The 14,260-nt window shown below is 52.1% G+C and overlaps 1 protein-coding gene across 1 annotated transcript in view; it reads left to right on the forward strand.

Moving 5' to 3' along the window:
• The window catches only part of DENND6B (DENN domain containing 6B), a 24,989-nt gene continuing 10,729 nt past the window's right edge, over nucleotides 1-14,260 (forward strand). The window contains exons 1-8 of the mRNA XM_086743854.1: nucleotides 1-179; nucleotides 7,876-7,914; nucleotides 8,009-8,051; nucleotides 9,440-9,552; nucleotides 10,987-11,067; nucleotides 12,873-12,978; nucleotides 13,522-13,601; nucleotides 13,858-13,920. Coding sequence (XP_086599980.1) covers nucleotides 42-179; nucleotides 7,876-7,914; nucleotides 8,009-8,051; nucleotides 9,440-9,552; nucleotides 10,987-11,067; nucleotides 12,873-12,978; nucleotides 13,522-13,601; nucleotides 13,858-13,920 — 663 coding nt within the window. The 5' untranslated portion in view covers nucleotides 1-41. The remainder of the gene's footprint in view (nucleotides 180-7,875; nucleotides 7,915-8,008; nucleotides 8,052-9,439; nucleotides 9,553-10,986; nucleotides 11,068-12,872; nucleotides 12,979-13,521; nucleotides 13,602-13,857; nucleotides 13,921-14,260) is intronic.

A 14,260-nucleotide genomic window follows, 5' to 3' on the forward strand; every position in this document is an offset into this window, starting at 1 on the left:
CCGGGCCGGGCCGGGCCGGGCCGGGCGGAGCGGGCGCTGCCATGGACGCGCTGTGCCGGGCCGAGCCCCGGCCCCGCCGGCCCGCCGCCGCCTCCCCGCTGCCCTGGGCCCGCTTCTCCGCCTGGCTCGACTGTGTCTGCGTGGTCACCTTCGACCTGGAGCTGGGCCAGGCCATGGAGGTGCGGGGCGGCGGCGGTGGGCCTGGGCCTGGGCCTGGGCAGGGCCGGGGCTGCGGGGCGGCGGTGGGCCTGGGCCTGGGCCTGGGCAGGGCCGGGGCTGCGGGGCGGCGGTGGGCCCGGGGGCTGTGGAGAAGGCGGGGACGGGCAGAGTGTGGGGGAGAAGGGGGCGCGGTGCGGGGCAGCGAGCAGGCAGGGGAAGGTGGGGGCAGAGCAGAGATGGGGGGCGAGGGGGCAGGATTGGGGTGAATGGAGAGGGCGGGATGGGGAGCAGGCAAAGGCTTGGCCGGGGGGGCGGAGAAGGGCCCTGTGCGGGGAAGACAGCGCGGAATCGGTGCCTGGGACAGGCGGGGGGTGTGTGCGGGGCGGGGCGGGGGCGGCTGGGCTGGCTCCTGGGACAGGGCTGTGTGCGGGGCGGTGAGGGTCTGATGTGCGGGGTGAGGGTCTGATGTGCGGGGCGGTGAGGGTCTGATGTGCGGGTGAGGGTCTGATGTGCGGGGCGGTGAGGGTCTGATGTGCGGGGTGAGGGTCTGATGTGCGGGTGAGGGTCTGATGTGCGGGGTGAGGGTCTGATGTGCGGGGTGAGGGTCTGATGTGCGGGTGAGGGTCTGATGTGCGGGTGAGGGTCTGATGCGCGGGTGAGGGTCTGATGTGCGGGGTGAGGGTCTGATGTGCGGGTGAGGGTCTGATGTGCGGGGTGAGGGTCTGATGTGCGGGTGAGGGTCTGATGTGCGGGGTGAGGGTCTGATGTGCGGGTGAGGGTCTGATGTGCGTGTGAGGGTCTGATGTGTGTGTGAGGGTCTGATGTGCGGGTGAGGGTCTGATGTGTGTGTGAGGGTCTGATGTGCGGGGTGAGGGTCTGATGTGCGGGGTGAGGGTCTGATGTGTGGGTGAGGGTCTGATGTGCGGGTGAGGGTCTGATGTGCGGGGTGAGGGTCTGATGCGCGGGTGAGGGTCTGATGTGCGGGGTGAGGGTCTGATGTGCGGGTGAGGGTCTGATGCGCGGGGTGAGGGTCTGATGTGCGGGTGAGGGTCTGATGTGTGGGTGAGGGTCTGATGTGTGGGTGAGGGTCTGATGTGCGGGGTGAGGGTCTGATGTGTGGGTGAGGGTCTGATGTGTGGGTGAGGGTCTGATGTGCGGGTGAGGGTCTGATGTGCGGGTGAGGGTCTGATGTGCGGGGTGAGGGTCTGATGCGCAGGCTGAGGGTCTGATGTGCGGGTGAGGGTCTGATGCGCGGGTGAGGGTCTGATGTGCGGGTGAGGGTCTGATGTGCGGGTGAGGGTCTGATGTGTGTGTGAGGGTCTGATGTGTGGGTGAGGGTCTGATGTGCGGGGTGAGGGTCTGATGTGTGGGTGAGGGTCTGATGTGCGGGTGAGGGTCTGATGTGCGGGGTGAGGGTCTGATGTGTGGGGTGAGGGTCTGATGTGCGTGTGAGGGCCTGATGCGCGGTGTGAGGGTCTGATGTGGGGGTGAGGGTCTGATGTGCGGGTGAGGGTCTGATGTGCGTGTGAGGGTCTGATGTGCGTGTGAGGGTCTGATGTGCGGGTGAGGGTCTGATGTGTGTGTGAGGGTCTGATGTGCGGGGTGAGGGTCTGATGTGCGGGTGAGGGTCTGATGTGCGGGTGAGGGTCTGATGTGCGTGTGAGGGTCTGATGTGTGTGTGAGGGTCTGATGTGTGGGTGAGGGTCTGATGCGCAGGCTGAGGGTCTGATGCGCGGGTGAGGGTCTGATGTGCGGGGCGGTGAGGGTCTGATGTGTGTGTGAGGGTCTGATGTGCGGGTGAGGGTCTGATGTGCGGGGTGAGGGTCTGATGCGCGGGTGAGGGTCTGATGCGCGGGTGAGGGTCTGATGTGCGGGGTGAGGGTCTGATGTGCATGTGAGGGCCTGATGCGCGGTGTGAGGGCCTGATGCGCGGGGTGAGCCGGCGCTCGGGAGGGGCTGAGGCGGGTGTCGCAGGACGGCGACAGAGAAGGAGTCGGGAGCTGGGTGGGGAGCGGTGGGGAGACAACGGGGCGCAGCGGAGTGGGGTGCTGAGGCGGCGTGAGGAGCTGCGGTGTCGCAGGCTTCCCAGCAGGTCTGGTGTGCGTGCGGGGGCAGAGAGGATGCGCTGGGGTGGAAGGGCTGGAGCCGTTTTCCCTGCTCGCTGGAGGACTGTGCAGCTTTCCTCGGAAGGAGGGTTTGGGGAGCTGGATTCGTGAGGCTGTGGGGTGACTGAAGCCAAGAGCTGGCTGGTGCCCTAAGAAGATGCAGCGTAAGGGGACCGGATATGTCTGGATTGTTCCGAACCTAGGGCGTCGTCTCAAATTCCTTGCTATTTGTTGTGACACTGTGGGGAGAACTCCTCGCTTTGCCTTTCTGTAAGGGGGTCGACACTGCTTTTCAGGTGGTTGAGGCTTTAAAATTTTGAAGTCATGCTGAAGCTTCTGAAGGGAACGGAAAGCAGTAGAGATGAAGTTAGCCTATCGCTGCTCTGTTTTCCTGCATGCTTGACTGTGTTTCTTTCCACGAAGCCTGAAAATAAATTTAAAAAATCAGCTGTAGACCTAAGTTTCACATGCTCTATACTCTCTCCTGCAAAGCCAGACCGGGTATAGCCTGGAAAGGATACGGATACTGGGAAAATGATTAGCGTTTACAATTTACTGCTCCACGGGTGTGTTTCAATATGTGACTAAAAGGAGCTTTCTCACCGCTGTTATCGCCTGTCCAGCATTATTAGCAGGGGGCTTTGCGGTCGGGGTATGCAGTAATACGGTTTGTTAATCCCTGGAAAGGTGTTTTTCTTCTTTTTCTTCCTTTCCTCCCTTTTCCTCCTTTGCCTGCGTACGTATTGGTGGGAAAGTGTTCCTCCTGTGGCACGGATGATCGAGGAGACTGGGAACATCTCAGCATGTGGACTGAGTGATGACACGGCCCAACTGTCACTTTTCCTTTCGTTGTCCTTGTGGATTTCTGTCTCTGAGCGAATGGCTTGGGGAAGGAACAGGAGTCTGCGTTAGGCCAGGCGTCCAGGAAGGACACCAGGCAGAGGAGAGCCTGTTTGATAAAGATCCAGTGTTCCATTCTTGATGGGGTTAGGACCAAAAAAACCAAACCTCAAGCTCTTACTGTCTGGCTGGGGAATTCCCAGTAAAATTATTTCAAAATTTTGAAAAAGCGTAGATGTCCCTATTGCCAGTAGTCGAATGGTGTCATCATCTTCCTGCTCGCTCCCTATTTCCATCTGTTGCCTTGGTTCTTTTAGTCCAGATCCTGCGGCTTGTCTCCAAGCAGGCTGATTTCTGCTGCCGAGAAGGGGGAGTTCTGAGATTTGGGCTCTCGACTGCAAGTTTCTGGGTTTAAAAAAAAAGCATCGGTGGCACCCAGCCCTGTGGGACTTCAGTCCTGGCTGAGTCTGCACGGGAAGTTCGCCGCAGGCATTACCGGATCGGTGTAGCTGGCTGAGATTAGATCTCGGCAGAGCTCTCTGTGGTTTTGCGGATGCACGCCTTTCCCTCTGAAGAGTGATTTATGCACAGGGGCTGTTCGCACACCCAGGGATTATGCGGAGTGACAGGCTGCAGAGACTTGGAGCAACTCGCGCTACCTCACACGCTCGCAGCGAAGTGAGTCAGAAGGAAGGGAAACCTCCCGCTCTGGAGGCTGCACCATGCTTTTGCGTCATCTCTGTGAATCATGGAGTCATAGAACGGTTTGGGTGGGAAGGGGCCATTAAAGCCCACCCAGCCCAACCCCCTGCCAGGAGCAGGGACGTCTCCAACCGGATCAGGGTGCTCAGAGCCCCGGCCAACCTGGCCTGGGATGTTTCCAGGGATGGGGCATCAGTGTGTGAAGGTGCAGACATCCCAAGTGGAGTCCAACCTTCGGATGTCCCCGGCAGTTCTACTTTAGGAGCAGGCCTGTCTCAGTCTGGGTTTCCGTGCCAAAATCACGTCGTCCTTTCCTGAAGACCACTTTTTCCTGAGTGTGGGTTTCTTTCCAGGTAAAACACCTCTGCTCTTCCCTTGCTGCCCCTGTCTACACGGAAGCCACGTGGTCGCAGCCTGATCAGTGCGTGTCGGCTGTCCTTCAGCCACGCCGAGTAGAAAGGCAAAATCACCCCTGGAGTGGGGCAGGCTCTGCGGATGCCGCTTCGCAGCCAAGAGCTTGTTTAGGGTCTGCTCAGGTTTCTGAATATTGCGCGACCTCTGTTCTGTGCACTCGTCTCACGGCGTAGGTACCCCATCGGCCCGAAATTCAGTGAGTGCCACTCTGCTGCTGTGCAAACATACAGCAGAGAAGGTGTTACGAAGGAACGCGTAGATCAGTGCAGAAGTTAGGTGTAATTACTGTTTCTCACTCATCCCCCAGTTTACAGTTCTTCACACAGTCAACTACGACGGCCAAAATACCAGGGAGAGAGGAGACGCGTTTCCAAGACAGTCCTCTCTGGCTGGCAGTCTGCATCCTGCGGGAACAGCCTCCCCGCCAGCCATGTGGCGTCCGACCGCGCAAGGGCTCTGGCTTCTCTGCTGCCGCTGTCATAGAAACGCTGGAAATCCCTCCCGTGGTTCTGAAACGTCCCTTCTCACACGGCACTGGCTCCTCCCCGCCCCAGCTCTTCCCAACACAGGCACTTTGTGAAGCTGGGTGACTTCAGAGTCACCAGCAGTCATTTTCTGGGATGTTCTCCGTGTCGCCATGGCAGCGGCCGAGCCCTTGGCTCCCTCAACGGCAGAGCTTTGGTGCAAGGAGCCGTTTTCAACAACATGTGTCACCTCCACGCCTGTTAGCTCAGCACTGCCGGGGAGCGCTGCATCACCGCTTGTGACATCACTTAAGCCCTTCTGGGCTGCTGCTGAGATACCCAGGCACTTTTACAAATGAAAAATTCCTTTTTGTTTACTGTCTTTTTGCTTTTGAAAAGTTCCAGCGACTAGGACTTTTACTATTTTAGACTGGGGCTTTTAGCCTTGTAAATATTTAGTGATTCCCCCACCTCAAACACAGGATCACATGTCGACTGTTAGCCTGAAGAGGAAGCAAAGATGCAGAAAGTAAGGCCTATTTTTCAGAAACATGATAGCTGCATTTTTGGGCCCGTCAGTGCTTCTAGGCGCAGTCAGAAGCATTTGAGCTTCTGGTTTTCTTTTCTCTCTTCTTTTCTCTCTTCTCTCTTCTCTCTTCTCTCTTCTCTCTTCTTTCCTCTCTTCTTTCCTCTCTTCTTTCCTCTTTGCTTTCCTCTTTCCCTAAAATGCTGAGCACACATCTCCAAGTGAAACATACACTCACCATATCTTAAACTTGGACCCTCGGAGCAGCTAGGAGCCGTCAGTATTCGGTTCTGGTCTGCTCTGTTGCAGAAAGGCCTCCCAGAAAAGGCAGCAGGAGAATTCGAAGTCTGTCTTGACTCTTGAACTTAAGTTTAGATCATCAGCAAGCTTTGCAGAAAGCACGGTGCTGTGGGATTCCTGAGGTTCTTGGTGAATCAGCGCCACATGTCCAGGTCTGCTCTTCCTGGTCTATCCATTACTACCTGGGAATGAACGAACTAAATGTTTGTGTGATCATTAAATTAGTCATAACCACGAGAATGTATTCAGTCACTAATGCAAAAAAATAGCAAGCAGAGAAGTGTGTCTCCTCCTGTGGCGTCGTTGTAATGCATCCCTTCATGCTTCATCATCTACAAAGCCTTCCTTCTCTCGTCGTGCCTTAATGTGCTGCCTCGTCGCTGTAGCTTGTATGTGAGAATTTTGCTCCTGTATTTTTGTAGCTTTCATCCTTCAGAGAAGCTTTAACCGAAGGCTAATCGGCGTAATTTTTAATTGTTCGTTTGGCTGGCGCTCTGAAGCTGGTTAGATGACCTTGCCAAGGAATCAGTGGGGAATTGTTCGAGCGAAGCGAGCGAGCCCAGTGAACTTCCAGCGCCCTGGCGCGGTGCCACCCTTGCTATTAATAGCCCGGTAAGAGGAGTCGAGCGCTGAAGAGAGCTCCTGACGCGAGTACCAGATGACTCGCGCGCTGACCTGGCGCAGTCGTGCCTGCGAGCTGCAGAGCTGCGATGGGCAGATCTCCATTTCCCAGTCGTTCAGTGCTAGTTGCTCTCTCATCCGCTGACTTAAAGGCACCTGCAATTTCTGCGCTTCCCGAGCAGTAAGCGCTAGAAGGGCTGTGTAGGTTACTCCTGCAGCTTTGTAAGTACTCCAGTTTCTGTCCTCTGCCCAGGGCCACGTGACACTCGTGATTGCTGGAGCTGTGTCCTTTCTCCCTTCTCGGTCTGGTTGTTTCTGTAGTGGATCTTGCCCGCAGTTGTGCCCTCAGCCCTGACCTGGGAAGCCTTGCCTTGAGCTCTCTTTTATTGGGTCACCGTAAACGCAGAAGCCATGTTATCAGCGGTTACAGAGCTCGGCTGCAAAGCCAGAGTCTCTAACTAGATGCTTTCAAATTCTTGACGACCTGCCCTGTCTGAAATGCTGGATGATAAATGGGGTGTAACACCATTCAGCTGTCGCTGGTATGCTGACCAAGCATGAATCTTCAAGCCTCTGCCAGACTCACCTTTTTCTGTACAAAATAAACCTGGGCTTGTCTTTCTAACAACAGATCTCAAAGCAGAGGGGCTAAACCAGCGCTCCAAACCCTCTCAGACTCCTCCTGCTGCCCAGTCTCTGCTTTTTGGTCACTGTGAACAGCGTCTCTAGCTGACCAGTCACCCAGGACTGCTAAATAATTGTTTTCACTCTGGAGGCCAGGATACGTACCCAAGTCTGTGTCTACCGCCAGACTTCGTATTGTTTGCTGTACGTAGGAGAGAGATGATCTCTTCACGCAGCTAAAACCTCTGTCCAGACTGTCTGATTGGTGCTGCCTCCGCTCCTCTGCCCTTGAGGACAGTGGTCTTGCCCTGCCTGGGTCTTTGCAGAACCTTGCTACAGAGGGTGCTCCCCAGGCACGGCTGCTAACGCTGGCTGTGCCGTCCTCCAGGGACTCCTCTTTCTGTCCCTCATCGCATCTATGCATTGCTCCGTTCCTAAAGCCGTTCTTAGTCTGTCCCCGCTGTCTGTCTGCTCATCGCATTGCTGTGAAATCTGCTTTTACCTCTTGGCAGCTCCTCGCTCCTTCAGAATATTTGATGGGCTTAGTGACTTGTGACTTTTTAGCAGGATTTAAAAAATCAAAATAAAAAGTGACCCTCCTAGCAACAATTAGAAATACACAAAGTCCAAAGCTTTCTGCATAGGACATTATTTTGCGCAATTTTAAAACTTGTATTTAGGTGCAAAATTGTATATTAATGCTTTCCCGGCTTGGAGAGTAAGTATACTTAACATCACTTCGAGCAGCACTGGAATAGTCCTCTCCTGCCTGCTTTAGAGAAAACAGGTGTTTGCACACCAGGAATCTGCGCGGAGGAGTTAGCAACGGGCGGTGGGGCCGTTTGTTCACCGGGCTATCAACTCTCAAGCTAAAATCTGAGGAAAATGTAAGCCATTTGGTCTGGCTCCAGGTCTGCTAGAACAAATCCAGATCCTGTGCCAGGTTCCGTGCGGTGGGCTCTTGGCAGTCGGATGTTAGCTGGGCAGATGTACCTTCTCGTGGGGTGTCTTACTTTGGGAAAACTGAGGCGCTTGTTGTACGGAAGCAGTGGTTGTAGATCTGTGCAGAAGTCACGGAGGAAACGAGTGGCTGACGTACTGCCCCTGGTCTCTTTTGCAGTTGGTGTATCCTTATGACTTCAGACTAACAGAGAAAGAGGTAATAACTTTTTTTTTTCCTCTTTTCCCTGCTTTTAAAGATACCGAGCAGCGGTGATGGAGGTTTTCTTACCGTGTCTTTGTGTTTGTTGCAGAAAACCAGTATCTGCTACTTGTCCTTCCCAGACTCCTACTCAGGTAGGTGGCGTCTGCTGGCCCTGCCCGCAGCCTGTGGGATGGTTCCTTGCCGTTGTGAACGAAACGGGTTCGCGATGGGAGGAGTGAGTCACCGCCTCTAACGCAGCAGAGACCGATGGCCTCTGTCTTCTACAACGGTGACACCAAGGAGCTCCCGGCCCTTAGGTCTGAGCAAAGAGGCTTCTTGTCATTTTGATTGCTCTCTGGATATGGAATCTGCGATCTAGAGGGTGACAGGACAGTTTCTTGACCGTGTTGCACACTCATGCTCCACCCCTGCCAATAAAATATAAAAAATAGTCACGAGGGGTGGTTTCCCTGGGTTTGCAGCTGTCGACTGTCGGCGTTTCTGTGTTTGAGTGAAGTGCTCAGTGAAGAGAAATAGAAGGGGAGAGGATGCTTTCTCAGCAGAAGTTTTCCCAAAGCTTAGTCCATGAATCAGAAAGGTGGCACTAAGAAATAAGCATGTTAATTCATCCCAGAACCTGTTTCTTGAAGACTGGGTCCTGACTGTTAGATTCCTACAGCTTTGCCCAGTTTAGTTTTAAATGTTTTTAAGGATGTACTTTCACTGGTTTCCTAGAGCTTAGTGAACGCTCAGGCTAAGTGTCCCTTTTATTTAAGTAAATTAAATTAAGTAAAATAAAGTAAATTATGTACCAGTAGTAGTATCTTCATAACATACACGGCAGTCTTTACTCTTCCTTGGAGCATAGCACCTGCAAGCCGTGGGAAGGGAGTGTGTCCTCACCCCGTTGTGGTGCCTTCGTCTGGTCAGCCTTGTTCAGCGAGCTTAGTGCGTTCAACTCGTCCCTCGTCACTGACCTCTCTGTGCGTACTCAGCCCTACTCCTCCTGGTGACTACTCCTGAGGACTTCTGCTGAAAACTCCTGAAAACTCCTGCTTCTTTTTTTTCCTGCTGTAGGAAGTATTCTTGGTGGGGAGGGGTGAGCAGTGTGGTGTGAGCTGGGAGGTGCCCCCCTGTCCTGCTTGTCTAGGTCACTTGCTGGAGCTGTTGTGCAGGGGATTGGCGTTAAAATCCGTGTTTGTGTGCTCTTGGGTTAAGGCTGTCTGTGGGTTTTTCAGTAGGGTGGATAAAAGGTGGTAGCTGCAGCTGCGCAGGATAGGTGATACCGGCCCATAGCTGTAAATTTCCCAGGTGGCCTGGCAAGGTTTAGCCTGATGGTACCAGTTCTTGTGTTCAGCTGTGTGCTCTTCTGGCAAGCGGTGGGGTTTTGGCGTTTCTTTATGCTGTTACTTCCATTTAATTTTCAGAAATCCTTGTAAATCAGCGTCCCTGTCTGTGTCAGCATTTCGGACTTAACCAGTTTCCAGCTTTCTCTTCGCTGAAACTTCTTCCTGAGCGTCCGTGATCTTCTCTGTCTCAGGTGGTCTGGGAGATACTCAATTTAGCTTCCGCCTCCGTCAGTCTGGGGGACAGAGGACCACTCCTTACGAGGACGATGGCGAGTACAATAGAGAAGCACCCCTAACGCTGCAGGTCAGTTGCGTTTCAACGCGCTGCTTATACCTACTAAGCAAGCAGTAGTGCTGTTAGGTTAAAATCCAAATATGAGTTATTCTAATAATTCTGCCCCCAGATTAGAGCAGTGGTCGTGCCGAGCTGCAGCGAAAAGATGAACGGTGGCACGCAGGGGACATCCAGCAGAGCACAGAGGTGCCTGTGCATGTTACCGTGAGGCGAGGCGAGAATATCCTTGTCACAGTGAATGAGATGTTTGCCCCTTTTGTTGAGGGATGACGGTTCTTTTCATTTATTGCAGGATGTATGTAGATGAAAACAGCTGGAATAATTGGCGTGCTGCGGATCCACGCTTTGCCTTGCTGTATGTGGGCCATACCCAAGCACTAATATCAGGAGTGTCCATTAATTGTGTTTTTTCCATCAATGAGCTGTCCGTTTCACGCGGAGAAGGGATGTGCTGAGCACTGTTGCTGCTTTTAATTGAGCAGATGGCCGTCGGATCAACTTGTCCTCTTCTGCTTTCTCCTTTGAGATGCTGCTTCCTGTGCATGTGCCTTTTTAACACCTCTGCAGTCCTTTTGTGATACGCAATCCAGAAATGGATTCCTGGTCTCAGGGGGAGTAGGAGGGTTTCTTTTCCTAAATTCTAGTCTAGAGGTTTTTCAGCTTGCGTACATTTTTACTGCTTTGCAGCAATCGGTAGAAGGGCACTGCCTCACAGATTCACTTGGCTGTAAAGAAGTGAGGATTCTGTTGTGGAAAGTGGAAGTCCTGGATTCTGTTGTGGAAAAATAATATTTGGGAAGAGAAAGGTGCTTAAACCGCTGGGACTGTGGGGCTTCAAAAAATGATCCTAAGGATGGTCTTTGTGTTTGGCCCTGATAACTGTCCTTCTTCCTTGATGTCTGTGGGAACTTAGCGTGCTTGAAATGATCGCTGGGGATTTGGGTTAAATCTGAGCAAAGTCTGCCCGGTACTGCCTTAAATGCCTGACCGAAGAGGAATGCAGCAGTAGATCTCCTCTCAGGAGATGATGTATTCCTTCCTCAACAATACCTTATCCTCTAGCTGGCGAGGAAAACCGACAGGCCCAGCACCTCAGTGGCAGCGCTGGGTGCCAGGATGAGCTCGGGCTGGCTCAGCTGGTCCTATTAGTGGAAACCTCAATTAACCCTTTAGGTGATGGCCCTGAAGGTGCTGCAGAGAGGGGCTAGTGCAAAGGCTGCCCAGAGGCTGTAATATTTTGTGAATTTAGTTGTATCTCCTCTCTATCTTCCCGTTTGGCAACTCTCCCAGGTAGCTGAGCGTGGATAGCTTTGGTAGAGAGGAGGGAGCGCTGTACTTGTGTCCCGGCAGGAGCGAGGTGTCTTGCTTGGTCAGTGGCTGGAGGGAGTTTGTCGGTAGTGGTAATGGCTTTGCTAATAAGAGCGTTGTCGTTCTCTCTTGCAGCGGGAGTCAGCTCATTACTTTGGTTACGTGTACTTCAGGCAAGTCAAGGACAGCTCGATGAAGAGAGGCTATTTTCAGAAGGTAGGTACTGAAACCAGATAGCTTGCTACTCTCAGCGGGTGCGGAGCTGTAAAAAGGCACCTATCCATAGCTGTAAAATTGCTTCCTACGTGACGCCCGCAGTGTTTCTGCAGGAAATAGCAAAGGTCGGGGAGAACGGGAATATGTGGAAAGTGCGATTCCAAACAAACCTGGATGCGGTTGCCATGGTGTGCGAATCACATGAGCAGTGACCTGCTGGCTGAGTCATGAGGTTCGAAGTGCTCGAACGTTTGCTTCGCTATGTGCTCTGGTGTCACAGACAGTCAGAAGATACACTTCATTACTGCAGTCTGCGCTGGTTACATCTTAACCTACTCTTCTTTTTGCATTCTTTATTCTCCCTGGTAGCCATCTGGGACTGGGTTTCCTGCTGGGCTGATTGCTTCTACCTAGGAGCGTTGACAGTGCTGGGGCCTCACCAGCCTTGTCTCTTGTCATAAATTCATTTGGCACGGGCACTGGAGAAAATAATATGAACTGCATGCTTATTTCAGCGGAAATACGCCAAGTGCTTTGTATTGTTCAGACAGACAGATAGTTATGGTCACTGTGAAAGAGAGTGAAATTTCAGACTTCTAGAGAAGGAAAATATTTCATTTTGATGCCAAGGTCCATTTTTCTCCATGGGTCCATGGAATTACCCTTTCAGTGTTTTTTTTTTCACAACAAAAGATAAAATATCATCCTCTCAAACAACTGAGCTTTGAACACCTGCTCTTCAAAGAGCAGTGCTTCGTGGTAGATCAGTCAGGTAACTCGCTGGAAGGTGGGGACACCAGTCTGTCCCAGCAGTTACCTGACCTGCTGTGCTCGCTCCCCGCCATCTCGAGGCAGGGACACAGAGTTTCTTTCAAAGAGACCTGCTAATACAGAAAGGAGTTTCATCACCTGCTAAAGCAGTGGATTGATCACGCAAAAAGCTGGAGGATTAGGGAGACTGGACAACGCGAGGACCTGCTGAGCAGATATCTATACCAGGCTGATGTGCTTGCTCTTTGGGAGGCTTACAAAAGTAGCGGGCACATCGAATGCCTCAGTGAAGTATGTTGTCATGCTTGGACGGGGTTTTTTAACGTAAAATGGCAAAATTTTGGGTTGCAAAGGAGGTGTTTAAATGACTATTGTGGAAATTTTCACTGGATCCTAATTAATGTATTTATTAATAAGTAGAGGAAGAGAATAATCAGCATAGTAATGAAAACTCCCAGTGGGCTGAGTTGGAAAAGTTGTAACAAATAGTGTTGCATTTCATAAAGAAGCATTAGAAGGAAGCCAGAACAGCAACAAAAAGGCTTTGCTGGAAACAGATCAGCATGATTTCAACTTGCTTTGTTTCATCTTCCCCCAAATCCCTTTATTTTGTTTATCTACCTAATTTCAGCTTCAACCATCTGTTCCTTTGCACTTGTCTATCTGAAACGGTTGTTTTGGTAGCTTGGAACCTATCAGCAATTTATTTTTATTTTTCCTCCAGATGAGCTTTTGCTAGGTCACAAACTCGGCCCTGTTAGGTGCAGTGGCTCCCCGGTAGAAGCTGCCAGCTGTGCTTATTCGATAAGCCAAAAACTCCCTGCCTGTGTGGATACCCAGGGTCTCCCAAAGCCTGAGGGTTCAACAGCTAGGTAGCTAGCAAGGATTCCGTCAGTAAAAGCCCTGCTTTTGAGCTCTTCCGTGGTTTTGATGTTGGTTTTTGCATGTAGCCTTCTAGTAAGCAGTGTAAGTATATGCAGCGCTAGAAATGATCGCGTCAGGGGTCTGTGACTCTTCAATGTGCTTTTTTCCAGTCTTTGGTGCTGGTGTCACGCCTTCCCTATGTGAACTTGTTCCAGTCCTTGCTGCAGCTGATTGCTCCGGAATACTTTGACAAGCTGGAGCCGTGCCTGGAGGCAGGTGAGCCGTCAGATCCGGGAGGGATGGTTTGCATACTGCAATCTTTCAGAGGTTTTATCAGGAAGTTCTTGAAAGACAGCTGAAATGCTCCAAATTAGTTCATTCTGGAACAAATTCCAACAGGGAAAAACTTTTCATCCAAGTGGTTGGGTTGTCAAAATTATAAGCAGCTGTGAGGTGTGCAGTAATGGGAAATGTCTGACAACCTGAATGGATTACGCTGTCAGTTTTGCATACAGTGTATTCCCAGGGAGAGGAAAAAACTGCTAATGCAGACATCTCTGTCGAGGCCTTTGCTGCACTGTTAAACTTGATCATGATTTATCAGCAGTACAGTGCTGCTGGGCCTGCTCTGGAAGCAGTGGTGCAGGCATAAGTCTGGTGTCTGGCCTAAGCCTGCGCAGTTATTTGATGTAGTGTTTGTTTGCAGCTGGCCAGGGGGACACGTGAGCTGGGAATGAGCGATAATTGAGTTGGCAGAACTGCTGAATTACCTGTATTGACCTCCAGATGAAACGCTTTCCCTTGCCTGTGTTCCTGCAGTGTGCAATGAGATTGATCAGTGGCCGCCTCCCGTGCCGGGACAGACCCTGAACCTGCCCGTGATGGGAGTTGTCATGCAGGTACTTGTTGCTGATGGTCTGTGCGCAACAGCAGGCTGAGGCAGCCTGGGAAGGGAACATGCATCCCCTTCTCTTCTGGATGTTAAAACTGCTTTTTACTCTAGATTCCTTCCCTTTATTCCTAACCTCTGTACGATTAGAACTGATAATTGAGGAAGCTTTCTCACGTGGATTATTGTTAGGAAAGAAAGCAAAGTGCGCGTGCATGCTAACTGACTCCATCTCCCTGCATAATCTGTCCGTATTTGTCATCTAGGTGAGAATCCCGTCACGGGTGGATAAGCCAGGATCGAGCCCAGCGAAGCAGTTCAATCAAGAGGTGAGGTGCAGCATGGTGTGACACAAGCCAGTGGTGAGCAGAATCTAGGCTGCTGAGGAAGGAGGGTGGAGAAGAGCTGAAACTGTTTCAGCCTTACCCTGTCTGAAAACACTTTGGCCTGGGATTAGTGTGGTTTAAGCTGCCTGTCGAGTTCAGGCTGCACACTCTCTTGCCTGTGTCTTTCAGACAGGTCTCTCTGCGCAGAACTGGTGTGCTTCACGTTCTGCATTTGCATTTTCTCACAGGTTTTGTTCACCCAGCCTTTCCTGGGAATTCATGCGTAGGTAGGTCTCCACGAGACCCTACCGTAGTTTTCTCTGTTGTTTTGCAGCATTTGCTG

The sequence above is a fragment of the Chlamydotis macqueenii genome, chromosome 1 (genome assembly GCF_036417535.1).
Source record: "Chlamydotis macqueenii isolate bChlMac1 chromosome 1, bChlMac1.mat, whole genome shotgun sequence".
Classification (NCBI taxonomy): domain Eukaryota; kingdom Metazoa; phylum Chordata; class Aves; order Otidiformes; family Otididae; genus Chlamydotis; species Chlamydotis macqueenii.